At 35.9% G+C, this 27157-nt stretch overlaps 3 protein-coding genes and 1 long non-coding RNA gene across 6 annotated transcripts; 3 read left to right on the top strand and 1 right to left on the bottom strand.

Annotated features, from left to right (window-relative positions):
- Positions 1-1532: 1532 nt before the first annotated feature.
- Positions 1533-26948, bottom strand: LOC130462618 (uncharacterized). Of its 3 annotated transcripts, XR_008923171.1 has the most exons (5): positions 26487-26948; positions 24257-24359; positions 5590-5698; positions 2254-2293; positions 1533-2160 (listed from the first exon to the last, which is right to left on the bottom strand). It is a non-coding gene; the product is annotated as an uncharacterized lncRNA (long non-coding RNA). The 3 variants fall into 3 exon arrangements; XR_008923169.1 differs by having other exon boundaries at positions 1533-2293; positions 26487-26944; XR_008923170.1 differs by lacking the exon at positions 5590-5698 and having other exon boundaries at positions 1533-2293; positions 26487-26917.
- Positions 6283-7316, top strand: LOC110784336 (dehydration-responsive element-binding protein 1A-like). The gene has a single exon (XM_021988774.2). The coding sequence runs from the start codon at positions 6467-6469 to the stop codon at positions 7103-7105; it is 639 nt and encodes a 212-aa protein (XP_021844466.2). The 5' UTR covers positions 6283-6466; the 3' UTR covers positions 7106-7316.
- On the top strand, positions 18311-19579 carry LOC110784302 (dehydration-responsive element-binding protein 1A-like). The gene has a single exon (XM_021988743.2). The coding sequence runs from the start codon at positions 18530-18532 to the stop codon at positions 19190-19192; it is 663 nt and encodes a 220-aa protein (XP_021844435.2). The 5' UTR covers positions 18311-18529; the 3' UTR covers positions 19193-19579.
- On the top strand, positions 23389-24402 carry LOC110784339 (dehydration-responsive element-binding protein 1A-like). Its single transcript, XM_021988776.2, has one exon. It carries the CDS (start codon positions 23432-23434, stop codon positions 24098-24100), a length of 669 nt encoding a protein of 222 aa, XP_021844468.1. The 5' UTR covers positions 23389-23431; the 3' UTR covers positions 24101-24402.
- Positions 26949-27157: the final 209 nt, after the last annotated feature.

Raw genomic sequence — 27157 nt, 5'->3', positions numbered from 1 at the left:
AAAGGAATAAAGTAAATAAATATTAATGCGGAGTACCAATTTTTAAAAGGTTAAATGAATGACTCTATTGAACCGGTATCTCGTACATGTATTTTCAACCAGTTTTACAGGTCATACTCAGTGAAAGCGGTCAGGTTTATAAGGAAATCCTCACCTCTGAAGAGCCTCTTAGAAAATTGATCTCGTAACCTTGAGGTTATGATGCCAAGCGTTTCTTGGTAAATATAAACACCATAAGAAACGCAATGTGTGACGCATTGTTATTAAAAGAAACGCAATGTGTGACGTATTGTTATTATTGTTGTTGTTGTTGTTGTTGTTGTTATTGTTGTTGTGGTTATTATTGTTGTTGTTGTTAGCTTAGACAGGTCAAGTAAAATATCTTGTGTATAAAATTTTCTACACATAGCTCAGAATAAAAACTAATATACCCCGTAATAAAACAAATCCACAAATCAGGTATGCACTAGATCAAAACCTCAACAACAAGATTTAATTTAATCCATCAGAAATGAGTTAAGTCCGATACAAACTTGAATCCCCAGGTTAAAAATTTGAAGATCCGAAACTAGCCATGAACAAGTTGCACAAATACTACCTCCTTTTTTAGTTGTAACCCTTCTCTTTTCTACTTTGCCCATGCTTTGCTCGAGTTACCAATATCTATAAGTATCATTCTGTATCAATAAGAAAATTCATTTTAATTTTTTTTACAGATATGGATAATGGGCTGTAATTAGTCCGTAGTATGTGGGCTGAATTCGGGGCCCAAGTCTCTCTTTTTTTTTTATGCAAGGGCCCAAGTCTGAGAGAGAACAAATTGTAGACCGTCAAATTTTAATTACGGAGTACTCCGTACTTGGTATTGTTTACTCCCTCTGTCCCGGAATACTCGACCCAGTTTGACCGGCACAGAGTTTAAGGGACTTGAATTGACTTATTTAATTTAATAGGTAGTAGTTGATAGTGGGGTATTATTTTAATGTAGTTAGTGGGAAATGTGTGAAGGGGTGGGGTTGGGAGAGAATAGAGGTTGAATTTTTAATTATTTTTTGTATGGAGTAAGGGGTAGGTGGGTTAATAGGGGTGGAGTGAGAAATAATATAATATTGTTAGAATATTTCCATTTTTAGAAACAGGTCAAGTATTAAGGGACGGCCCGATAAGGAAAACAGGTCAAGTATTCCGGGACGGAGGGAGTAGTTCTGTTCAGACTTCAGAGAGCCGACAAAATGATGTTACGCCGTAGTTGAAGTGCGTGGGATTGACGCGTATAATCGATGCACATCACTGAATGCGTAATGAAATCAACATAATAATTTGATAAGGACAGTAGTTAATCTATTTATCTACTAGTCTTATATGCACGCGATGCGTGCGGGATTATATAAAAGCTTAAAATTGTATTACTACCACTAAATACAAATATTGGATTGAACAAATATTCACAAAATTTCTATTTAAAAAAAAATTAAGGTTATACTAAATGATCATACATCAAAATAGTGAAACAAAGTAATCATGCCCTTTACATGACAAAGAATTTAAATCTTAGTACCAAAATAAAGAATTAATATAGAACATCAAACTTTAGGAATTAATAGAACCCTTCTATAATAATCAACCACAAAACAACAGAATTCCGAATTATACAATTGCAACCATGACGAAAAAAATATAGTTATAGAAAAAGGCACTAACTTAGTTATGCCATATGCCAGACCTCTAGTTAGTGGGCACTAACTTCCCCCTTTTCGGAATGTCCTAACTCCTCCCTCTCACAGTCTCAGTGTCTCACCCATCCTCAATTCTATTTTGAAATTACAGAGAAATCCACCCAAAATAACTTAATGAACTATACTACACAGAATACAATATAAATCCACAAAAATAGTGCAAATAGTTTCGATTCGCCACAAATTGTCTCCAACTTCAAACACCAAAATGGGGATCAGCTAATTTCGCACTATTTTTTTTCAATAAATTTGACCACCCTATTGTTGTAATCCAATAATCCATCTGGGTATCAAATTAATCGCTCATTTTTATAATCTCAGTGATATTTGAAGCATCCCCATATATTCTGTTTTGTAATTTAGCCACAAATTCGCAGCAGATTTGGTTTGCCAACCACCTGTTCGATCTTATTCCTCAGTGAATCTTCATGAGTTTGCCAAACCAAAAGAAATTCCAATCAAATGGCATTATGTTATGCAATATGACATCCTTTAACATCATCACAGAAGAACTCACCGTATTTCCCAACAATCCTGACCTTCTTGGTTCTCTTGGCCTATATGCAGCAACAACATCCAAGGTTAATTAAACGGATATTTCTTGTTCAAATAATTGGGTATTGGAATCAATTGAAAGATTAAAGCAAACATTAAAGATTCAACAAAAACCCAGAAAATTAATAGGCAAAAAAAAGATAAAAATTGAAAGCTTACCCTGGTGAAGATCAAGGCGATGATGAGAGAGAAATAAAGGAGGCAAATGCTGCAAATTGGTTTTTCAAAAAGCATAATTACTTGATTAAGTGGTTTCATTGCTACTACGAACGAAAGATTTGAGGGTTTTTTTTTCTCTCTCTTATTCTGATCGAAAGTGAGATCTAAGAAGAATGTGAACACTCATCGCATTACAACAAAAACTATGAGTACATGAAAATAATAAAGGAAATGAGGGAAGATTTTACCTTCAGATCTGAACTTCTGATGGAAATAGAAAAGCGAATACGGTGGCTGCTGCGCTAAGGAAGCGGCGGAGAATACGTTGGCCGGCGACTTCGTTGTCATCCTCGTCGCTTTCCTCTGCGCATTAATCTGCATTCTCGGATGGCTCCACCGCTTTGCTAGAATCCACCGCATTAAACGAAAAGAATCCGATCTCAAAGGTAGAAGACGAAGATGAATCGAAGAATGGAAGATAGAGAATGAGAGAAGATGAAGAATTGCCGAGGTGCTGCTGCACTCAAATGGAATTTTTAGGGTTTGAAATAAAACCGGGGAGGGTGTTTTTGTAAATTGCTAGGTGGACACGAAATGTCATTTTACTAAAAAGCCCTCAGGAGCTGGCTTATATAATAGAGATCTAGGAAAAGGAGAGTTATGGACCATGCCTAAAATATTCCAGGCTTTCAACCATAAATACTCATCTGATTATCCCCTCGATCCCTAAAAGATTGAATTGCAATTTGTTATGTCAAAACCTAAAAACTTAGATCATGAAATTTTTTGCCAATCAGAAAATAACAAAAGATTTTGCATGTACAAAGTGTATAATAAATTTATTATACACTTCACCAGGAAACTTGTACCTGGTTTTTTTAACACTTAATATGTTTTGATTAACTTTTATATTATAAAAAATATTAATAGATATACTTTTTAAAAGGCTAAATGAATAAATTTATACATTATTTGTTGTTTTTAAGAAATATTTTTTTATTAAAAATGAAAAATTTTATCACTAAAAAATAGATAACTTTTACATATATAAGATTAACTTTTACTCCGGGAATAATATATATTATTCATCACATGCAAATAAGAATTTGTGATTTTCTTTTAGGATTTAACAATTAACCCGAAAATCAACCAACCCGGTTCACCCAAGAGGGAAGGGATTTAAGGAATGAATGTGGGTGACGAATAGAGATGGCCAGTAGGTCGTATGACCCAGCACACCCTGACACGTTCTGTAGTGGATCACGTGGGTCAGACACATCTATGACCAATGACACAACCCACCCAACCCGAATACATTTTTTGATGTGCCGTGGGCCGAAATTTTCCAGCACAGACCATTCGACCCACCTTAGCGAACTCAACACAACCCACCACGACCCACCTAACCAACCAAACCCAACCCAACCCAACCCAGTCCCACCCGACACACCATCTTAATTTAAACGATTTTGTATGTTTAAAGTGCTAATAAATTTAATATTTATGTTCATATACATTAACTACATTTCTGTGACTAAGTCAATAACATAAAAAGTAAGTAATTTAACGCTTAAGTACATCCAAACCCACCGGGCAACATCAACTCCTAATACTCGTCTAAACCCTTCAAACCCACTTGACTAGCCTGACCCATCAGAGCCACGTCAGACCTACGAGGTTGCAAGCACATAGTTGCTATAGCTTATGCTATGGGCTTTCATATTCGAACATCGTATCCGATCCGAATTTTTTGGACCAGAAAATGTGATCCAAATCCAATGTAAAAATTTCGGATACCAGATCGCATATCATCCGAATTTTCGATGTCAACTCGATTTTTCAAAATTCTCCTATAGAGCTTTGAACTTTGATTTCTATTCATGTAAAGTGGTATTACTAAAATACCACTTTGATTTCTATTCATGTTAAGTGGTATTACTAAAATACCATCAATACCTTCTTTGTTTTTTTTTTGTCTTTTTCCTAACAATAGTGCATTTACCATTTCCCCCTCCCCTCTTATTACACTTCACAGTAGTTGTTTTACCCTTTTCTCTTACTACACTTAATAATTTATTTGTTTTTTGTCTTTTCCATAAACACAATGTTATACTCCATCCGTCCCAAAAAGTTTGCCCATTTGACTTTTTAAGGTCTCCAAGACACGACTTAAAATTTAAATACGTCTAATTCTACACGCGTAAAAATTATAAAATGTTGATATTGAGAAAATATTTATTGAAACGAATCTGACAAAATCCCACGTGAATATATTATTTCTTATGGGTTGATGATGATTCTTGGTCAAGGTTTTCAAAGTTTGACCCTAATAATCGCAACGAGGCAATCTTTTAGGGAAGGAGGGAGTATATCGGTATGATTTTATATTATAGTTTTACCTAGACTAAGTTGTATTTAAATTGTAGAATGATCCAAGTGGCATTCATGTTTCTCCAAGAGTTTATTCGCACCAAGCATTTGCTGACCGAAATAGGAACACCAACTCTTTATAGAGGAACCATGTTGTGTAGTGGACCCTCAAGCAAGTTGTTCCGGAAGAAAGAAGATGGTGAATAAATGAAGTTCAAGGATGATTTCCAGCTCTATGTGGCTAAGCATCAATGTTAATTTCTATATGTATAAATTACATAGTAGCTTGACACTAGTAGCCTAGTAGGTAATGATGCATCACCCTAACTCCCCAAGTTTAATGTAGTATGCATTGAGCAATTTTGCAAGGCGATGTTTCATGTTCTTAGCCAATACTCATTGCCTTTGCTCATTTTGTAAAACTTAAAGAATCCTGGTTGCCAAACACATCTAATGTATAATATATATTACCTAAGCGTTTGTGTTTAAAATTTGTATATTTGTGATTTTCATATTTCGTTTTCCCTAGCATTTACTATACAAGGTTTTACAAATTTACTTTAACTAATTGTTTATACATCTCTTGGGAAACCCCGCGCGCTATCGCCTGGTCCAACAACTGGTATCTAAAAAATAGTCAAGTTTTACATTAATTTTTTTTTCCAGATACACTATCGAAAATATCTGAAACATTAAAATAGGATCCGAAAGATAAATAGAAAAACTTGATTGATCCAATATGAAATCCTAACTTTTTTCAATATCGTACCTGAAATATTCAAAACCTTAGAACCGGACCTGATATCCAAAATTTCGACGGAGTTTTAGATCGAATGCGGACCCCTATCTCCCATACGATTCCTACGGATTCCACGAGTCTACAACGAGGAAGTACAAATACATATCAGATATGTATGGGAAAATACATAATAGAACATAAGACAAAATAGGAAAAAGGACAAAAAAAATAATTAAATGGTACTTTTCTAAACACAAATGGTACTTTTTTTTTAAAGAATGGTATTTTTTTTACATGAATGATACTTCCTTTTTTTGTCTTTTAGCTATTTGTCTTTTAGTTGATATGTGTGTTTCCACACTTATCAGATATGCGAAAAAACGAACCTGTCTACAACACCGAAATATCCCCTCCGTACACAGCAAAAAAGTAAAAATAAAGCTATTTAAAGAAACTGTTGCTTTCCAATTTCGCCTTAACACGTAGAAATTAAATAAATTATAAATCCATATATCCAACATGGACACATGATAAATACCCACAAACAACGTGTGCTTTTATCAACAAAAGGACAAAAAGAAGACACTACTGTGCTAGACGAATAATGGTACCTCAAATATTTTTATCACACCGTGTATCAAACATATAACACTTATAATACACAACATTAAACACTGCTTAACATTTTTGTTACTCCTATATTAACCTGCCTCAAATATGGACACAAACATAACCACACAATACTCAAACACAACACTCGATCAAACACAACACTCGAACACATTACTCGATCAAACACAACACTCGAACACAACACTCGATCAAACACATCACTCGATCAAACACATCACTCGATCAAACACAACACTCAAACACAACATTAATCCAAGTTAACAAAACACACATTATGGAATATGGAAATGGGCAATGCTTCGACCCCAACGCTTCAATGGGGTCTAACTATGATGAACAAATGGCATTGGCTTCGAGTTGCCCGAAAAAGAGGGCAGGAAGGAAGAAGTTACAGGAAACGAGGCACCCGGTGTACAGGGGAGTGAGGCAGAGGAATGGAGACCGGTGGGTGTGTGAGGTCCGAGCCAATAACAACACTCGTATATGGCTAGGCACATACCCAACTGCTGAGATGGCTGCACGAGCCCATGATGTAGCTGCATTGGCGCTTAGAGGTAGTAATGCATGCCTCAACTTTGCCGACTCTGCATGGAGGCTGCGTGTTCCTGCATCAGTTGATCACAGGGACATTCAGCAGGCAGCAGCCGAGGCAGCAGAAGCTTTCCGAGGTGGAGGATCAGAGGTTTATGCAGTGGATCAGAATAGCAACATAAACAACAATCATGTTATGGAAACTTATAATTATGGAGAACAAAACGGTGAATATGTGGATGAAGAGGCGGTATATAACATGCCAGGGTTACTGATGAATATGGCTGAAGGAATGTTACTCCCTCCACCTCAAAATTCATATGGAGGATACAACTGGAATGATGAAACTGATGACTGTGAAGTCTCACTGTGGAATTATTAAGCATGGACTATAAGATCCCTGAAACATTAATATGAATAGTAGTATGAACTATGAAGTATTAAGTCCAGAATATTGAGCAAATATTTATCAGTGTCATAATCTGGACTCCACTTAGCTTGAGCTTAATCAATTAAACTGAATCCTTTAATGTATAACTTTTCACATTTTTGTCAACGTACTAATGGAAAACTGTGAGTATTAATATCTCTAACTATATACGAAGTATATGTACTCCCTCTCTCCAAAATACATAATCTCGAATGCTTTTATTCACTTTTCTAAGAGATGAAGGCAAAATATTAAAATATGCGAAGTAGTTTGATGGATTTGGCTTTTTGTTCCAACGTTAAATACTACGGAGTAATAGTGTGTGACTGTGTGAGCATGAACATGTGAGAACAAACAATGAACGAAAATGAAAAATGGGCAACCTTAAAGAAATAAAAAGAGCAATATTTGTAAAATTATACTTCAGTACTTGAACATGCAAATAAACTCCGATAAGGTTTCATATGACTATTTTTTTCCTCTTACGTATAAATCACATACGGACTATGTCATAGTAAAAGATTTTTTTTACGAGATATATAAGGATTAAATTGCCGTTTATGAATATTATTACTCGTATTTAGAAACAGGTATACTCCAGTATGTAAGTTATGGGGGTACATTGAAGGCCCAAGTTTGGGAGAGAACAAATAATTAATTCTTTTAATTTCATAAACAGTCAAATCTTATTTGTTCATTTTGTTCAAAGATAGCCGAAAAGTTAGTTGAAGTGCGTGGGAGTGGCGCGTCTAATCAGTGCACATCACTAATAAATAATTAAATATGGTGATAAGCACAGTTAGTGATAAGTACTCACCCAATAAATTTGTTTGGATCCGTACGAATAACTGGCAAGAAAAACACGGCATAACATGGTACTTTGTTTTGATCCTCCCTTTAAATTTGACTTGGCTCACTAAACTTATTTGACTCGAACTCAAGTATTATTCTGTTCACCTGAACTTCCCTGAATTTATCTTATCTCATTTTATAGTCTCTAAATTTATCTTATTTTATATTTTATACATCCTTAAAATATGGTCTCATTGCAATATTTTGGATCAAACTTTTATGTGCTAGTATGAATTCTCATGAACTTATAAGAAATAACTTTTCAGCTATAAAAAATCTTTGAAACCTCAACTAACTTATTATCTTATCTTATTACCCATTGTCTTATACGGAGTACTATTCTATTTCCCCTTATTTTATATTATATTAATTTTATATGATCGTATTTGCCCTGAAATAAGTGAACATAAGGTGAATAGAACAAAGTCTTGACTTACGAACATATTTGATTTATACTTGATGAGAGCAGCCAAGGATTAATCTTGTCCAATAATGTTGATGTAGAATAGAATGACATGTCAATTATGTGCGCTTGTTGTTCTTTTCTACGGGGAGGATTTGATGTTGTATATGGAGTATGCTTCATTGCAAGCTTGATTGCCATGAATAGGGCTTTGCATTCGGCAAACTCTGTCGACCGCCAAGCTTGAATTCTTTGTGTCGCTAAAACACCACATTTCCTTCATGATCGTGAGGCACATGTCATGTGTTGACTTTTTCCTGATGTTAAGGCCAAGTGTGTACCATACGAGACAACTCTCATGAGGTTGTGGTGCCATTACTGATGCAGGTATCTTACTGCAGGTTAGTATCATTGCATGTTGTTTTTTGTACTAATGTTATGTACGATGCATGTTGCACATATAAGGTAGGTTGGCTTGGATCAAGCCTCGAGGATTCAGGTGTCGTGCGGGCGGTCAAAAGGCTCGTTTGTGACATGTGGTATCAGAGTCGTTTCAACATCGTAAAAGAGAAATGTTCTATACACCATCAGGAAGACCACCAATTCTGTGGCGGTTGGGCCCCCCCATATCAAGCTAGTGTGGATGGTGCGCTAACCATTGGAGTAAGTGAGCAAGCTCACGGGAACGCCCCCGATAGACCGTGGGGTATGTTTGTGACTACTACGTGTCAGAAGCTGTTGTTATTGAACATGTTGAGCGATCGGGGACAAATGTATGCAACAAGTGAGATATCTAAAGAGACACATTGTGGTGCTAAGGGTGGGATTTATTGTGCAACGTCCTTAATGATCGTTGCGGAGCGCAATGGATGCATGTCACATGTGTCGTACGAGAGTTACATGAGTGATATGTGCGTTGGGAAGCAACGAACTACAAGCCTCGAAGCGCCACAGGAGTGCGTTTTTGGCTTATGTGACGGAGCTTGCCACGTGTTGACATTTTTCTGATACTAAAGCCCAATGTGTTCCATATTAGACAACTCCCATGAGCCTGTACGTGTGCTTGTACTGATGTATGTATCTTGCCGCAGGTTAGTATCATTATGTGTTATTTCCTCGACTATTGCTATGTACGATGTTTGTTGCGCATATGGGGTAGGTTGGGCTTGATCAAGCCTCAAGAATTCAGGCATCACGCGACGATTGGGAGGGTCGGGGCGGGTCATTAGCGGGTCGGGTCATTTGCGGGTCATAGAAAAATACATGCGGGTCAGGGTCGGGTTATGGTCATAAGGGTCAGGGTCATAGCCAAAAGCTAATAGGGTCTATAGCGAGTCAGGTCATAGCCAAAAAAAAAAGTTCTTCACACCTACAGAACAACAAATCTATATACAAAAATTTCATTTAAAATTACACTGAAAATGAATCAGATTATCCTCAATATAATTACACTGAAAATGAATCAAAATATTCAGAAATCAAAACCAAGGTGACATAATTTCATTTAAAATTTCAATAAAAAAAAACCATTTCAAACTACTCCAATTAGGCGAAGAAAGATTCAGAGGCCCAGATACATAAATGCTTAAGGATGAGCTTCCACCCCACCACCACCACTACCACCAATTCCACCACCACTTTCCACCATTTGCATGGTCGTTGCAGCCATCTCTTCCACTTCAAGTTTTGCTTCATCTTTTAGAGTATTCGTTGGATTAAGGGAAGAAAATGTAGGCTGATGAATTTAATTGAAAACGAAAAGAAGGTGCTTAGATTTCTTTTCCTTTCCCAAAGATCATATTTCGCTCGTGTTGTAGCCTGACGTTGCAAGTAAGGTTCGAGTTTAAAGAACTTTTACCATGGAGGCTGATGGATAGGTGAGGAATGAGGAGAGAGAACACTGAGATAGGATCGCGTATGGAGGAGGAGAGAGAAAGCAAGAGAGCTTTGTATTCTTTTTACCAGGCTTGACCCTTAAATTTTTGTTCTAAAGTTATTGGGCTTTAAATTAATACCCTATAAGAGCCCTATAAGGAAATACCCTATAAGGACCATGTCCAATAAAAAGGTAAAGGGTCAAGACCCTTTTAAAATTGGCCCGACCCGTATGTCCATTGGACTACCCTAACCAATAACCAGGCCTATCTGTGACACACAACTCACATTTCAACCCACATGCCCTTTGAAAGCTAGAGATGCATCCATGTCTATACTGATCACTCTAATAGGGAAATTTAAAGTGGACATCAGTTAATAGTTAATTTCGATTTCCAACGTCAACGAATAAAAGGGGAGCTATGTTTAAATACAAAAAAAAGAAAGAAAAAAGCTACAATTTTTAGAAATAATTATTTCCAAGAAAAGGTAATTAGTAGAAATAAAAATAAAACAATGTGAATTATTAATCTTACGGAGTATAAGTATAATACACTTAGTAGACATTTGGTTCACACGGGGTAAAGAGAATGGAATCAGTAAAGGAAAAGGAGAATGAGAATAAATCCCAATGATGTTAAATGTTGTTGGGATTACTTAATAAATCCGACCTCTCCCCCAACCTGCTTCCTCTTCATTCTCACCCCCAACCTCCTTCCTCTTCACTCAATCAATCCAAATAAAACCCTAACAATGGCGGCAATAGCAGTTGCTAACGGGGATTTCTCCGCCAGTAAATTCACTATGGAAAAAGATTCTCGGCGGTCTATAGTGAACTCTAGAGGAGTCCTTATAATATTAAACCCAAAATGGCGATGAGTTATGAATAGTGGATTCGAAACAATAGAGTACATGGTAGACTTTGACGAGTTCCACAAGATTACGACATATTTTGGTTCTGGTTTATTACTATATACTCCGTATTTATTTAGGAGATATATTATGTTATTGAATTCTTAATTTACGAGTTGTATTTAGGAATTGATTTGTTAGTATATTGGTTTCTCTTAAATTGTAATATTCTAGTAATATTGTGTTTTCCTAAAACTAGTACTCCATTATGAAGTTGGGGAATACCATTATGATGATATGCTTGAGATCTTGGGCTTGAACATTGTTTGAGAGAAACACCTGTGAGGTTGATTGATTGTAATGTTAATAACAATTTTGATTAATAATACAAGTTAGGACGTGGGTTTACCACATTATTTATATTGTGTGTGCTTTGTCTAGATTGGTATCTCATACTATTCCCATGAAGTCGCGTCAATCACGCCTTTCCACTTCCAGGCGTTCTCATCAGTAACTTCTTAACGGACCTAACAATTCCGCCGCTGAAAGTCTTGGTTTCTCTCTCTTCTTTCTGCCGACAGCGGGCGGTGTTTTGGTTCGCAGTGAAGGGTGGTCGATTAGTGGCGGTCGGTGGCTGGTGGAGTTTTGGCGGGATTTCGGGTGGTCAAGGAAAATGGGAATGAAAAATCCTTGGGTTTGGGGGGAGGGTATTATTAAAGAAGCATTTAGAGTAGGTGAAAAAAAAAGATGGAAAAGAAAATGACAAAAATCACCTAACAAACAATAACAAATGGAATCAAAATCCATCATTCACTTTCCTTTTCCTCAATATCCCTAACCAAATGCCCCCATATAGAAACAAAAGAGTATATCCATTAAGAAACGGAAAAAGTTTAGGTGAACTCAATTCAAGGCCCAAGTCTGGGAGAGAACCAATTCTGCATACCATCGACTTTGGTTTTGTTTTGTTTAAAGAGAGCCGGAAATAATAAATCCGTAGCTAGTTGGAGTGCGTGGGAGTGGCACGTCTATTCAGTGCAACAAAAAGATACTCTCTCCGTCTCGGAATACTCGACCCGGTTTGACCGGCACAGAGTTTAAGGGACTTGAATTGACTTATTTAGTTTAATAGGTAGTAGTTGATAGTGGGTTATTATTTTAATGTAGTTAGTGGGAAATGTGTAAAAAGGTGGGGTTGGGGGAGAGTAGGGGTTGAATTTTTAATTATTTTTGTATGGAGTAGGGGGTAAGTGGGTTAATAGGGGTGGAGTGAGAAATAATATAATATTGTTAGAATATTTCCATTTTTAGAAACAGGTCAAGTATTAAGGGACGGCCCGATAAGGAAAACAGGTCAAGTATTCCGGGACGGAGGGAGTAGTTGATAAGCAATAAGAGCATGAATAAGGGGATTCTCTTAGATGACTCTTAAGGAGAGAGAAAAAATAAGAGCTAGCTCTTAGGTGTGTAATGGGAGTCTCTTATTTGGAGATTGTAAGAGAAATTTCTGAAATAAGAGCTAGCTCTTATAAATAAGAGCTAGTGCCATGTCAACATTTTTGCTTGAAAATAAAATAAAATAAGAGGGTGAGAGAGAATAAGAGTTAGTGGTAAGAGTTAGTGCATTTCCATAACTTTTAAAAGGGACTCTTATTTAGAGTTGGAGCTAATGTGGACATAGGAAAGAGACTAAGAGCCACCAAAATAAGATTCTCATCCGTAGTACCATTAGTAATATACGATGGCAGTGGAGTGGCTCAGTGGCTCTCATGAGCGATCGCAAATCACTGCATATGAAAGTGAAAGTTGCCTACGGACCCTTCCTAAAATATTCCAGTCATAAATAATAGGAGTACAACACATTAAAGTTATTAGGCTCTGTTTTCTTCAATTTTTTATTATTATTATTATTATTATTATTATTATTATTACTGTTATTACTATTATTATTATTATTATTATTATTATATCAGATTAAATCAGAAAAGGTAAAAAAATTACTCACATACAAAATATTTAAAAGACCAAAAACTAGAAAAAATCAAACAGAGATAATATAAAGATAATAAAGTTTTAGTCCGTTTAATAACTGGTAATAATAATACATACTCCATAATAAGATTAAATTTAAATGTAATTTTGCAATATCAAGATACACATAAACATCTCATTTTACTCTTGTAGCAGATGTTATGTCCCTAAAAACAAAAACAAAAACAAAAACAAATGCAAATGGACCCCTACATCCAAATCAAAAAAGTACACCTTCCGTCCCTTAATACTAATCGGTGCGAAGTTTAAGACACTTGAACTGACTTACTAATTTAATGATTGTTACTCCCTCCGTCTCTTAATACTCGACTTGTTTTGACTTTTTGCACTATTCACATAATTCACTTTGACCCTATTTTATTTCTAGTATACGGAAATAAATGTTAATATATAATATATTGTTGGCTTTATCTTAATATATATACTCAAAATATTAATATTTTTGTAAGTTTTTATAATATGTAGTTAAAGAAATTGGTGGTCAAAGTTGTGCATTGGCAAGCGTGTCCGGTCAAAACAGGTCAAGTATTAAGGGACAGAGGGAGTAGTTGATAGTGGGGTATTTTTTTTTAATATAGTTAGTGAGAAATGTGTAAGGGATGGTGAGTGGGAGATGAGAATTTTCAAATGAATTTTTGTAGGGTAGGGGTGTAGGTGGGTGAGGGCGGAGAGAATCATCTAAGAGATGTATCACCCCACAAAACAACGAAATATGGTTAAGATAAACATTAAAACAGATGCCATTTTACAAAGAACAAATGCCATTTTTCAAAAACTAATGTCATTTTTCAAAAAAATTGATTTTGTCCTTTAGTGTTTGTCTTTAACCTATTTTGTCGTTTTGTTAGCTGATATATTTTTGTAAAAACATATCTGACATAGGAATATACTTACTCATAGGTGGGTTAATGGGTAAGTGCGAGAAATAATATAATATTGGTATTTCATTTATAGAAACGGTGCAAATACTAAAGATCGACCCGAAAAAAAAAGTAGTGCGAGTATTAAGGGACGGAGGGAGTAATTGTATAACTGTTTTTGTAAAAATAAAAAATAGTAGAAATATATAAGTGTTGATAGGTTTGAATAATCCCACTCGCATTTATAATTTCTACTTTTCTTGAAGTTCATTCGCTCAATTTTTTTAAAAAAATATATATATCCGTACCATTTAAAAAAAATTATCCATTAACTTACTGTAACATTTTTATACTTCCTCTGTTCTTTTTTAAATGACACAATTATTTAGGTACGTTTGTCAACGTACTATTTCAAACATTAATATCTCCAATTATGGATAAAAAAATTATAAAAAGTTGATATTTAAAAAATATTTATTGAGACGAATCTAACAAGACCCCACACGACTATGTTTTTTCTTAAGTATAAACCACAAAAGGAAGTCAAAGGAGCTTGTGTGAATACTAATAGTGCCCAAAATCCAATTGTGTCATGTAAATAAGAACGGAGGAAGTATTTGTTAAGTTATGATACATATGACATTACATAGATCATGCGGAAACAACCATTAACCCAGGAAACATATTATTTACACATAATCATTTAGCATAGTTTAGATGCATACTCTTTGTTGCGTGCCTTCCCTAGCTGCGCCCGAACCGAACAAGAACAAGTCTTTTAGGACTCCAAGTGTCGTCCCTCCGTAGAAAGTCCACAGCACGTCCGGATCCGCCTTAAGATTGACCAACTAGAGTCGCCCTTAAGGTACTCAGAAAATTCGGCACTTTTGGGGCAAGATGGGTGTTTGAATTTTCTCTCAAAAAACTCACTTTTGAATACTTTGAAACTTGTGTATAAATTATGACCCCTAGGCCTTTATTTATAGAGTTATGGAAAAGTAATCGTAATCCTAGTAGGATGCGAATTAATTGGAATTAGAATTCTACATGAATTCTACTTAATCAATTTATCCAATAGGAATAGACATTTAATCATACACTGACTCTTGCAGATTCAGGAATCTCGCATGAGCTCAAACTCACACACACACGGCAGCCACAAGGGCTGCCCACGCATGCGAGCAGCAGCCCACGCAGCGCGGCCCACGCATGCGTGGCCTTGTGCGCGCTGGGCTGTGGCGTGCGTGCTTGCTGGGCGATGGCCTGGCTTCGTGCTGGGCCTTCGTCCGGCAGGCCTCGTCCGATGCTAATTCGTACGATACGCTTCCGATTAAAATTCCATTTCCGGAATCTATTTCCGATACGAACAATATTCAATATTTCCGATTCCGGAATTAATTTCCGTTTCGAACAAATATTTAATATTTCCGTTTCCGGAATTATTTTCCGATTCCGGTAATATTTCCGATTCTGACAATATTTCCGTTTCCGGCAATATTTCCGATTCTGGTAATATTTCCATTTCCAACAATATTTTCCGATACGTACCATGTTTCCGTTTCCGGCAACATCTACGACTTGGATAATATTCATATTTCCGATACGATCCATATTTCCGTTTCCGGCAATATCATCGTTTCCGGAGTATTCATTTCTTGCCTGTGACGATCTTAGCTCCCACTGAAACCAAGATCCGTCGGTTCCGAATATTCATAGATGGAGTATTTAATGCCATTAAATACTTGATCCGTTTACGTACTATTTGTGTGACCCTACGGGTTCAGTCAAGAGTAAGCTGTGGATTAATATCATTAATTCCACTTGAACTGAAGCGGCCTCTAGCTAGGCATTCAGCTCACTTGATCTCACTGAATTATTAACTTGTTAATTAATACTGAACCGCATTTATTAGACTTAACATAGAATGCATACTTGGACCAATAGCATTATTTCCTTCAGTATTTATGTCACAATTAAAGTACATAATTAATTAACATATGCATATTAACTAAAGTAGTTAAGCGTCACTAATTGAAACCAAAAGGCCACTTAAACTAAAAATGTTTGTTTCCTCTTCAACTGTCCCCTTTCCCCTTCAAAATACACGGGTCTACCACTCCCAGTAGGCCAGTAGTAGTACAGGTTGTTTTTTCGCATATCAGATAGATATGTGTGGCAACACACATATCAGCTAAAAGATAAATAGCTAAAAGACAAAAAAGGAAGTACCATTCATATAAAAAAGAGTTAAGTTAAAGGATGGGGTTTAACCTTTTATGTTTTTCACCTTTCAGGATCCATACTTTTTTTTTCACCTTTTGAGACCTCTTTTCTATTTTCCGGTTAACTAACTCACCGTTAACTCAACGTTAACTAACTCACCGTTAACTCAACGTTAACTATACCAACATTATTTTATATGAAAAAATTAATTAATTGCAAAATAAAGGAAAAAAAGTGACTGACTTTGTTGCAGTTTGTTAAACATCCGCACATCAAAAGATATGTTGATAACTGATGCATGTAAAAACAAAAATGTTGATACCATTCCAATTGAACCTGTAAGATATGGATCACAAGACTTTTTCATGCCCCAACTACGGTTGGTGCAATCCTTCATATCCCACACCGAAAGTGTTACTTAGCCGCGGTAATAACATGCCAATGACAAAGTCGAAGGTGTTGGTTAATCCTTGTGATACATTAAAGTAGTATACCATACCATTGCATTATTACTTTGTTCATGTTTTTCGTATTCGATCTTACAAACATTTTCTTTCAAGGTATTTGTGAATTAATCTCATCTCGTGATGCTTAATGGTGACTCTCTTAACCCAATCTAATTGCTCCTTTGATAACTTATTTTTCCCATGGCGGTGGTGTAACAACCCAAATGTTCATATTTTTCTTGATGAAGGTGTGTTTCCGGTGGTGATTGAAAGGCAACTTCCAGCCAAAAATAACAGTTGGAAATTTGTATAGTTGGGGTGGCTTACGTACGGTTGATGGTTGATTTAGGAACACAAAACAAAGAAAAGCAATTGAGATGAAGTTTGTGTGGTTTAGTTGAATATCTTAAATTGATATAGGAACACAAAACAAAAAGAAGTAATTGAGATGAAGTTTGATCTAGTTTATTAACATAATAACATTAGTAATGATTACTGGTGAATTTTTGACAACTTCTGAGTACTACTTCAATTGATAAAGTGAGACAAGAAAGATTGAGGAGGAGGATGACTTACTCATACAAGGATAAAATTGTTAACTCACTTTCATCTATATAACAATCGGTCTAAAAATTAATTTTGAAAATTAAAGAAAATCTCACATTTCTTTAGCCTAATATTACGAAAATAAATTTCTTAATGACCAACTACAGGGTAATTTAGAAAATTAAGGAAATAATTTATCTAATAATCAAAACTTCCCTTTGGTTGTTGGGTTAATTACATTTCAAAAATTTCACCAATCATTATACATAAATTATTTTTAACTCAAGGACCCAAACATTTAACCAAAGGGACTAAACTTTTCTATCCTTTGGTTAAATTTGACCGGAAAATGAATAATAGGTCCCAAAAGGTGAAAAAAAAAAGGTACGAGTCCTCAACGGTGAAAAATGTAAAAGTTGAATCCCCAAACATTAGCTTAACTCATGTAAAAAAGTACCATTTTGTAAAAAATAGTACTCCTTCTGTCCCATACTTATAGTCCCGTTTGACCAAAAACACGGATTTAAGAAAAATGGAATATAGTACATGAAAAAGTGGAATAAAGTACAAATGATGATTGAGTTGTATGGAAAAGTAGAATAAGGTAAATGTGAAAGAGAATATAGTACATAGGAAAATGTAATATAGTACATTGGTGGGATTTTCAATACATTTTAAATTAATATAATACATGAAAAAGTGGGGACCTTAGTAGACAAAATTAGAAACCGGGCTATAATTTTGGGACGCCTGATTTAGTAAACAGGACAATAATTTTAGGACGGAGAAATTACCATTTTTGTTTTAAAAAGTACCATTTTTTTTTTGTCATTTTTCCTATTTTGTCTTTTGTTATGATATGCATCCGAAAATACTTTCTCGTAATAGTACCACTTATTTTAAAGAAATTGATGCTCTTCAATTTCGGCGCATGACACGTGGTAAACAGGCAACCATCTATACTTATAGAGTTATAGCAACTTAATGACAAAATAACTACCAATAAGGAAAAAAGAAGAATATAAGATGCTTTCTACTACGTAATAATGGATTCTTGATCTCTAATATGAGTACCCCGTAACGCATATATTTAGACTCCGTGTATCAAACAGCATCACGTGTCCTACTTGATACTACGTACAATACACAACATTAAACACTGCTTACCATTTTTGTTAACCCTATAATAACTTGCCTCAATTATGGACAACACTCAACAAGTCAACACTCAAAAACATCAGTAACTAAGCACAAAAACAAACACATTATGGATAGTGGAAACGGGTCTAACAACTATGATGACCAGATGGCATTGGCTTCAAGCTGCCCGAAGAAGAGGGCAGGAAGGAAGAAGTTACAGGAAACGAGGCACCCGGTGTACAGAGGAGTAAGGATGAGGAACGGGGACCGGTGGGTATGTGAGGTCCGAGCCCATAACAACTCCCGAATATGGCTCGGAACATACCCAACTGCTGAGATGGCTGCACGAGCCCATGACGTGGCCGCATTGGCTCTTAGAGGTAGTACTGCATGCCTCAACTTTGCTGACTCCGCATGGAGGCTGCGTGTCCCTGCATCAACTAACACTAGGGACATTCAGCAGGCAGCAGCCGAGGCAGCAGAAGCTTTCCGAGGTGGAGGATCAGAGGTTTATGTAGGGGAGAATAGCAACATGAGCAATAACAATGTCAATAATGTTACTATGCAAGCTTCTGGTGGTGGGAATGAGGTAAGAACTAACACTAACAATAATGAGGTTTTGCATCAGCAAAACGCTGAATATGTAGATGAAGAGGCGGTATATAACATGCCAGGGTTACTTCAGAACATGGCTGAAGGAATGTTACTCCCACCACCTCAAAATCCATATGAAGGATATAACTGGAATGATGAGACTGACGACTGTGATGTCTCACTCTGGAACTATTAAGCATGGACTAAATTCCATGCAAGGTAATAGACTAACTAATTGTTGCGGGGTGGTTCATTCCGTGCATATGCATTATTTTTAATTTCTAGTACATATAGATCATGCCGAAAAGGCATGAAATTTCAAGCAAGATCTATCTATTAAAAAAAAAATCTTTGCTTGAAGTAGAATGAAATATTATCAGGGGAGACTAGGGGTATCAGGGTATGTTTTTGTGCAGGCTTGCGTAAGGGGTAGAGAAAGGAAAGAGTGTATTTTGTATTGTAATGGTGGTTTTTGCAATGATGTATTGCTATAGCTAATAGCCTGCATGTAACTATGTAAGTAGCCTAAGCAAAGGTCCCTGGAACTTTACATGAATAAAAGTCTATTGCCAGTTACTACGTACTACACCTCTATTTCAAAATGATTCTTTTACAGTTACTATTTGCACAAATATTAAGATAAGAAATGGAGAGTATGTAAAAAGGTGGGTGAACTGTAATAATAATTCTCGTTTATCCCATTTAATCCCCTAAGCAAAACTAAGTCGCCTTCACTAGAAGATCCCACCAGGTGTATTTCAATATTCTCGCGGTAGTTTAGGCTCTGTTTCAAGTTAAGTTTATAAATACAAAATATGAAGTATATCACCAAGTAATGTCTTAGCCTAATGGAATTTCCAACCAAAATGGCCTGCCCATAGCTCTAACTAATCTTTCTACTTTGCGTCCAACTCTCCCATAGATAACCCAAGCCACTCTTAAAGTGTCAGGGTATTATCCACGATATGAAAAAGTTAGCAAAAGTATCTATCAATGTCGACTCATAACTTAGACCTCACTTGAGCTTAATAAAAACAAAATAAGTTATTTCATCCCTTATGACAGAAAATTACAAGTACTCGGTAGTTATTACGGCTTATGGATTTCTATAATTAGTACTCCGTACTATTTTTGTGGACCAATTCAGGGCCCAAGATGGGAGAGAACAAATTCCTCTGACCCCAAAATTAGCATATGCCCAAAATAATTAAAGTAAGTTAAAAGTGCGTGGTGTGGGCGCGTATAATCAGCGCACATCACTCATGCGTAGTAAAAGCAACCAAAAACAAGGTGATAAGCGCAGTTGCTAATCTTGATAAGCCAACTTTTTTGGCCGCAGCTCCTCTTTCTCTCTTCAGTCTTCACCCTCTTCCTGGTAAGGACTAAGGAGTACTATTTCTGCCCACTTTTCTTTTTTTCGTTTATATTTTGTTTTTTGTTTTTTTTCCCTGTTTTCGGGATTATTTCCAAGTTTTCTGGTTTTTTCCTAACTTTTACAAGATTCTTGATTCTAATCCACGGATGAGAATATTTTGGGGTTTTAATTATTGGGAAGGATATTTAAATGCGTATGAGTTTAGAGTTTGCCATCAACTCGTCAGTCAGAACAACTCGTACGCGAATTGTGAATGACTCTACTTGAAAAAAAAGTGAAAACATCAAAAATCACGACTCGCGTCAAGCTAGAAGCGATGAATTACGAACTTTGCTTTAGGATGTGGAATAATAATTACTTTGATTGTAACAATTATGTCAGAAATTTGTGTTTTATTGAAATCTTTGTAAATGTGGTATGACTAATTACTCCATATTAATGATATTGTTCTTTCCCGTCGAATAATAATTCGATCTTCTTTGGAGCGTATTGTTACTTTTTCACTTTTTATTTGATCATAACTAGTGTGATTTCCTTTTTGTTTTCCATTAGGGAAAGTCAAAACTTGATTGCATACTACACATAATTTATTTATTTTTTTAAGGTAAGATGAAGGACCCTATTATACTTGTACATTGCACAGATATTTTTAGCCAAATTGTAGGTCAGACTCATTAGAAGTGAGGGAGAATACGATGTAAGTTCTCACCCCCAAAGAGCCTCTAGTGGTGTTTGATCCCATAACCTTAAGGTTAGGACTTATGAGGCCAAGCCTTGCTTGGTGCATACTACACACACCTAAAGATGAATAGCATAATAGACTTGAACTAGAAATGCAAAGACAACATGCAGCTTTCCATCGTGAACCATGGGTATAAGCACACTAATTATTACAATAATATTAGGGTGAGTTTATCTCAAGTCTTACGGTGAGTCTCGATGTGAGTCTTGAGTCCAAGTTTATGGATAATGTGGTAAAAGACTACAACAAGTCTTTAAGTGAGTTTGAAAATCCAAGACTCACTCAACAATCACTTAATACTCCACCTTTTCTCCAACCAAATCAAATTATATCACATCATCATACTTTATCTTATTTTTTATTTATTTTAAGGAGTTTAGTTATATCTGAAGCGAGTCTGAGGATAATGTGTAAAAATAGGAAAGTCTTGTGTGATTCTGAATAATGAAAAAGTAGGTAAAAATTAACGGAAAGATGATGTGACAGAGTTTAAAGATAGGGTCGAGTCTAGGGATAAACTCAAACTTAATAATAATAATGTGTATATGATATTTAAATATCCTGGATATGCCACTAGATCATCCTGGATTATACCATTGGATATTAGAGTATCATTTCATCCTCTATACTTATATTTTCTTCAAATTTTCATTTCTCCCTATCTCTCTCCTCAAAAAGTAAATCACATACATCCACATGTATTAATACATGTCATTGCACCACGAAAAGGCTTCGCACTATCGATATTATCTCCCCTTACTTAAATGTAGACCTGGTTATCAGGCGGATCGGGTCAAGGTCAGTGCGAGTCAAAAACGGATCGGGTAATGAAAGGGTCATTTATAACGGGTCGATAATGGACTGGTCAAAAGCCAGTCGCGGTTCAATAGCGGTCGTTAATGAAAAATGAAAAAAAAATCATGTGCAAGTACAAGTGAATACGAAGCTATTTACATAATTTTTTGTATCATTGCTATTTTAGTTTTCAAAATTATTACGGTATAAGTTTGATCCTATAATGACCATGTCCAATAAAGTCCATGTCCAATAAGAGTCCAACCCAATAAAATCTTTATTAACTTAACCCATACCCATTGGACTACCCTGTCCAATAACCAAGTCTATTTAAGTGTGGCCTTGGATTGGGTTGTAGCACGGTTAAGTTTTAAGAAAAAAGTATGGCACATCTCGACCTAAAAGAAAGAAGCACGGGACGGGCACGGACTAAAGGGTTGTGTGTGGGCTGCATATTTTCGGAAAATATGATAAGAGTCACGAGAAACAAAACACGTTAAATCGAGTGAATTATACTTATGCACGTAGACACTACACAACCGTTTAGGCCAACCTTTTAGTTTGTTGGTATAGTACAAAGCTATAGGGTCCGGCACACGGGCTCGATACGAGGCACGACCCAACATAGCCACGGGCCCACGACCGTCTTTACCCTTGTTATCCAAAGAAAATGAACATCCCATTTGACTCTTTCCACGTATTTGATGTGATGTCCCCAACATCCATACCAAATAAGTATTGGTGGCACAAAATGAAGCCAATAACAAAAAGAAAGAAAAACTATTTCCATTCAACCAAAATCATATCCATCATTCCCACCAATTTAGACTCGTCCTTAACATCTACGAGTACACTGTACAAGAAAGTTCTTTGCACTTTTTCAAAGTATAACTAAAGTACGTAATTAAATACTATGAAAATCACATCTGTACAATTAAATAACATATGATTATTAACTAAAGTACTAAGGTGTCACTAATAGAAGCCAGGTGGCGACTTAAAAATCAACACGTGTTAACTGTTAAGTTTAAGCATACGTAGAGTGAAGAAATATTTTGTTGTCCCCCTCAAATAGCTTAAGCAAAAATGTCTGTTTCCTATCTCCTGTCCCCCTTTCCCCTTCAAAAAAATATTACTCCGTAAAAAATATTGCTGTCATCCAATATCGTCTGGACAGGTGGTAATTAATTAAATCCATTTCTCCAATATAGACACGTGCTAGATAGCCAGCAACCCAAGTGTACTTTAAAGTTTTAGCAATTAGAGGACAAATAATTAACAAAGGCAAAAAGAAGATACTGCTATGCTAATAATAGTACTCCGTACCTCAGATGTTTTAGACTCGGTGTATCAAAAGCTAACACGTGTCTTACCTAGTATAATACACTACATTCGACGCTGCTAAACATCTTTCTCAAGCCTATAATAAGTACACAGCAACATGGCAGTATAGTCACTCAAAAAAAACACATTAGCACTAGTCCCCTTTCCAAGCTCAAAACCGAATACTCGAAACTTGGTCAATGTTTAGAGACATTATGGATGATGGAAATCAGCAATGTTTCAACCCCAATACTCCAAGAGGGTCCCACTCTGATGACGAGATGATATTGGCGTCGAGCTGCCCGAAGAAGCGGGCGGGGAGGAAGAAGTTTAAGGAGACGAGGCACCCGGTGTACAGGGGAGTGAGGCAGAGGAATGGAGATCGGTGGGTTTGTGAGGTTCGAGCCCCTAATAACAACAATAGGATATGGCTAGGCACATACCCTACTGCTGAGATGGCAGCACGGGCCCACGACGTGGCTGCATTGGCACTTAGAGGTAGGAATGCATGTCTCAACTTTGCTGATTCAGCATGGAGGTTGAGTGTTCCTTCATCAACAGACACTAGGGACATTCAGAGGGCAGCAGCCGAGGCAGCAGAAGCATTCCGAGGGGAGACTAGCAACATAAACGATCATGTTATGGAAGGTTATGCCGGTGAGAATGAGGTTAAAAGTAATGATAATGAGGTTTTGCAGGAAAATGGTGAATATGTGGATGATGAGGCAGTTTATGATATGCCGGGGTTGCTGGTTAACATGGCGGAAGGACTCTTAATCCCTCCACCTCAGAATCCATATGAAGGATTCAGCTGGAATGACTCAGATAACGATGAATGTGAAGTCTCGTTGTGGAGTTATTCCATTTAAAACGTAGCTAGCTAGCAATGCGTAGGCATTATCTTTTTACTACTCATGCCAAAATTTTATGAGGCATCAAATTTCAAGCAAGATTAGCTATGAAAATATCTTTGCTAGAAGTAAACAAATCATTAAAAGAACTTCAGAGTGGCTTGAAAAACATACTTCGCACTAGGGAGATTTTTTTTTTTTGCGCCGGTGTAATGGTGGTTTTTGACGTATTGCTGATTTGCTATAGCCTGCATGTCAATAGCTCAAGCAAAGGTCCCTGAAACATTAATAAAGTCTGAAGTTAGATAAACTTTGCCAAATACCTAAACCAGGAAATGGTAGCCTGAGGAATTCTCAGATCAATACATACTTAGAACAGAAAAATGGAGAGACAAAACCAGAATGAAGGTCAATCAAGTTGGATTACCATGATGGATGTATCTAAACAGAAGATAAATAACTAGCCATGCATATTAAACCTAACATCTTGTTGTTTGTAATCAAACATTAAAAGAAATTTCGAATTGGCAGCACAACCATTTCAAGAGTTGTAATCCTACGTCTCAACTCTAGGAAAATAAAGAATTTTCAAGTACGCAACAAAAGGTAAAAAAACATAATTCCGTAGACATTTTCACTTCATGATATAAAAAATGAGACGAGAACAAAGTAACAACTGCCCAGGAGTGATAATGAATAACAAATGATAAGTGAATTACAAGTGCAGCCACTCATATGAGAGTATTAGACTACCTCACTGGTTTTCTTCCCTGACTCTAAGTGAAGACTAGACACCACCCTGTCAAAACTACTTACATTTGACTATAAAATTTATCAACATATCATCATAAATTATCAAACTATCAATGTAATTCAGGCTTATATCAATGCAAAACACTTTAGCTTCCGAATTCTGATATCTGCAATTGTGTTTCAGCTTAAATTTCTGAAATCCAATCAAATACAGAGCAAGTCTTTTTGATAGAAATTTGGGGACGCACGCGGAAGTTTTGATGGGCCTTAATAATATATCAAACTTGCATTTTTATCATTGACTTTATTATTAAGAATTGTACAACAATATTTGCAAGAGCTCATGTCTCTCACTTATCTCTTTGGTAGAACCCTTGTTTCTACCCTTCATATTTGTGGGAGGCTGGGAGCTCTCTTGATTGGCTCACCCTAAACTTATGCACATACAACCTATTTATAGTTGTTGTATTATGGTTTCTAGATTTTTCTACTCCTCATCATCTAGATTGTTCTTAGGATAATTCTAGACATTTTAGTTACTAGATTTTTCTAGTCTAGCTCCTAGATATTTCCTAAGATTATTCTAGATTATTATATTTCTAGATTTTTCTACATAGTACATTTAACTATTATATTTTTACAAGTGTATTATCTAGATTTTTCTAGATTAATATTTTAACACTTATCAGGTTTGCCAATGAGGCATATTACCTAAACTTCACTACAGATTTGTCATTACCCTAAAACTATAACATTAACATATGTTAGATTACCAACCATAACAAGAACACAAGTAAAGACAACCACCATTTCGGATAAATTCCTTGTGAGACTACTGATATCAGTAGTAGGCAGTTTTTCAGGCTATTTTAGGTTACTTGAGAGTTGAGACTAGAGACAAAGAGCAATATGAGAAAGAGAAACAAGAGCTTTTACTTTTTACAGACGACAGGGTTGCAAGAGAAACTCCAAACTTCTACCTAAAATTGAGCAAAGTGATTTCGTTTCTTTAGCTTCCATGTTAAAATTTCCATCCTAGTCTCCTTAAAATGCAGGTATTCATCCAGGCTCATCCAATTGCCAAAAATCCATTACTTAATCCCTTCTTCAAAAAATGTTACGCAATGTGACACTTTTTCAGAACATCCAAAAATAGCATTTGCGACCATTATTTTTGGAAAGAAAGTGTAGTTTGAACTTCCTCGGTTTCTTAATATATGCATTCATGTTATTTTCTTGTACGTTCGGTCATTTTCGGGTTCCAATATGGTCAATTTTGGCCAGATCTAAATTATTATGCCATTCCTTTTCAGAAATCATACAAAATAGAAAGCTAGTTGCACTCCGCCATTTTATACACAAAATTGTAACATATACATTCTCAAATCAGCAAAAAAAAAATCACCTGAAGATTGAATATCAAAGTAGATTACGCACATTTGGATGAATATCAATTCCATTACAAAACTGTTCGTCGCAGTACTCATTGAACGCAGGAAAATTAACACACAAACGGGAGAAAGAATTCATCAATTAAATTCGCAATTCAATTGGATTTGAATCAATCGAATAACCCAAACAACAATCATAAACCAACACGAATTAAGCAGAAACAGAGTGAAATGAGATGTGAGAGAAAAGTGAGAATTACCAGGAAGTTTCTGGATTCTTCAGGAAATCTACCATTCGCACACAGCAAACTCCTGCAATTCTGAATTCTCCCTCATATAGTCAAAACAATCGTTCAAACTTTTGAAATCGAATTGTGGTGTCCACAGTCCATATATTCCGGATCCACATAGGTAAACGGGTTGTGAGCCCAACATATTTAATACGGAGTGGTAACTTACTAACTTGTCTCTAGATTCCCAAACCTCGGTTAAGGCCCATCGTCAAAGATTTATCCCATATCTTTCTAGGGATCCATTTGTTAGTTTTACTAACAAAAAAGTAACAAGTACGGCTAAGAACTGTAGCTTTAAAATCGACCTAATCATGGGGAGTTACGATTGTTATTTATGTGTTTCTCCGAACAGATTTAACATATAAATCAGGTTTATGTAATAGTGTTTATTTCATAACAGATTCTTATGTTTTTAGGATATTTAGGAAAATTTGCCAATACAACCTAATAAAGTTCTCTATTTGTCAATTACATCCTCAAATTTTTATTTTTGCCAATTACAACCTTAAACTTATACATCCATTTTAAATTACAACGGTAACTTTCGTGTAAGACCACCTTACCGGAAAGACCACTTTAATTGCTTAACTAATTGGTTCCATTGCTTAACTAATTAGTTCTAGTGCTTTACTAATTAG

The sequence above is a fragment of the Spinacia oleracea genome, chromosome 6 (assembly GCF_020520425.1).
Source record: "Spinacia oleracea cultivar Varoflay chromosome 6, BTI_SOV_V1, whole genome shotgun sequence".
NCBI classification, from domain to species: Eukaryota; Viridiplantae; Streptophyta; class Magnoliopsida; order Caryophyllales; family Amaranthaceae; genus Spinacia; species Spinacia oleracea.
Note: the sequence above shows the minus strand (reverse complement) of the source record. Positions and strands in the feature narration are given on the sequence as shown.

What these genes read in the sequence shown, in the direction of transcription:
- LOC110784336 (XM_021988774.2), top strand. Translation starts at nt 6,467, where the DNA reads ATGGAATATGGAAATGGGCAATGCTTCGACCCCAACGCTTCAATGGGG.
- LOC110784302 (XM_021988743.2), top strand. Translation starts at nt 18,530, where the DNA reads ATGGATAGTGGAAACGGGTCTAACAACTATGATGACCAGATGGCATTG.
- LOC110784339 (XM_021988776.2), top strand. Translation starts at nt 23,432, where the DNA reads ATGTTTAGAGACATTATGGATGATGGAAATCAGCAATGTTTCAACCCC.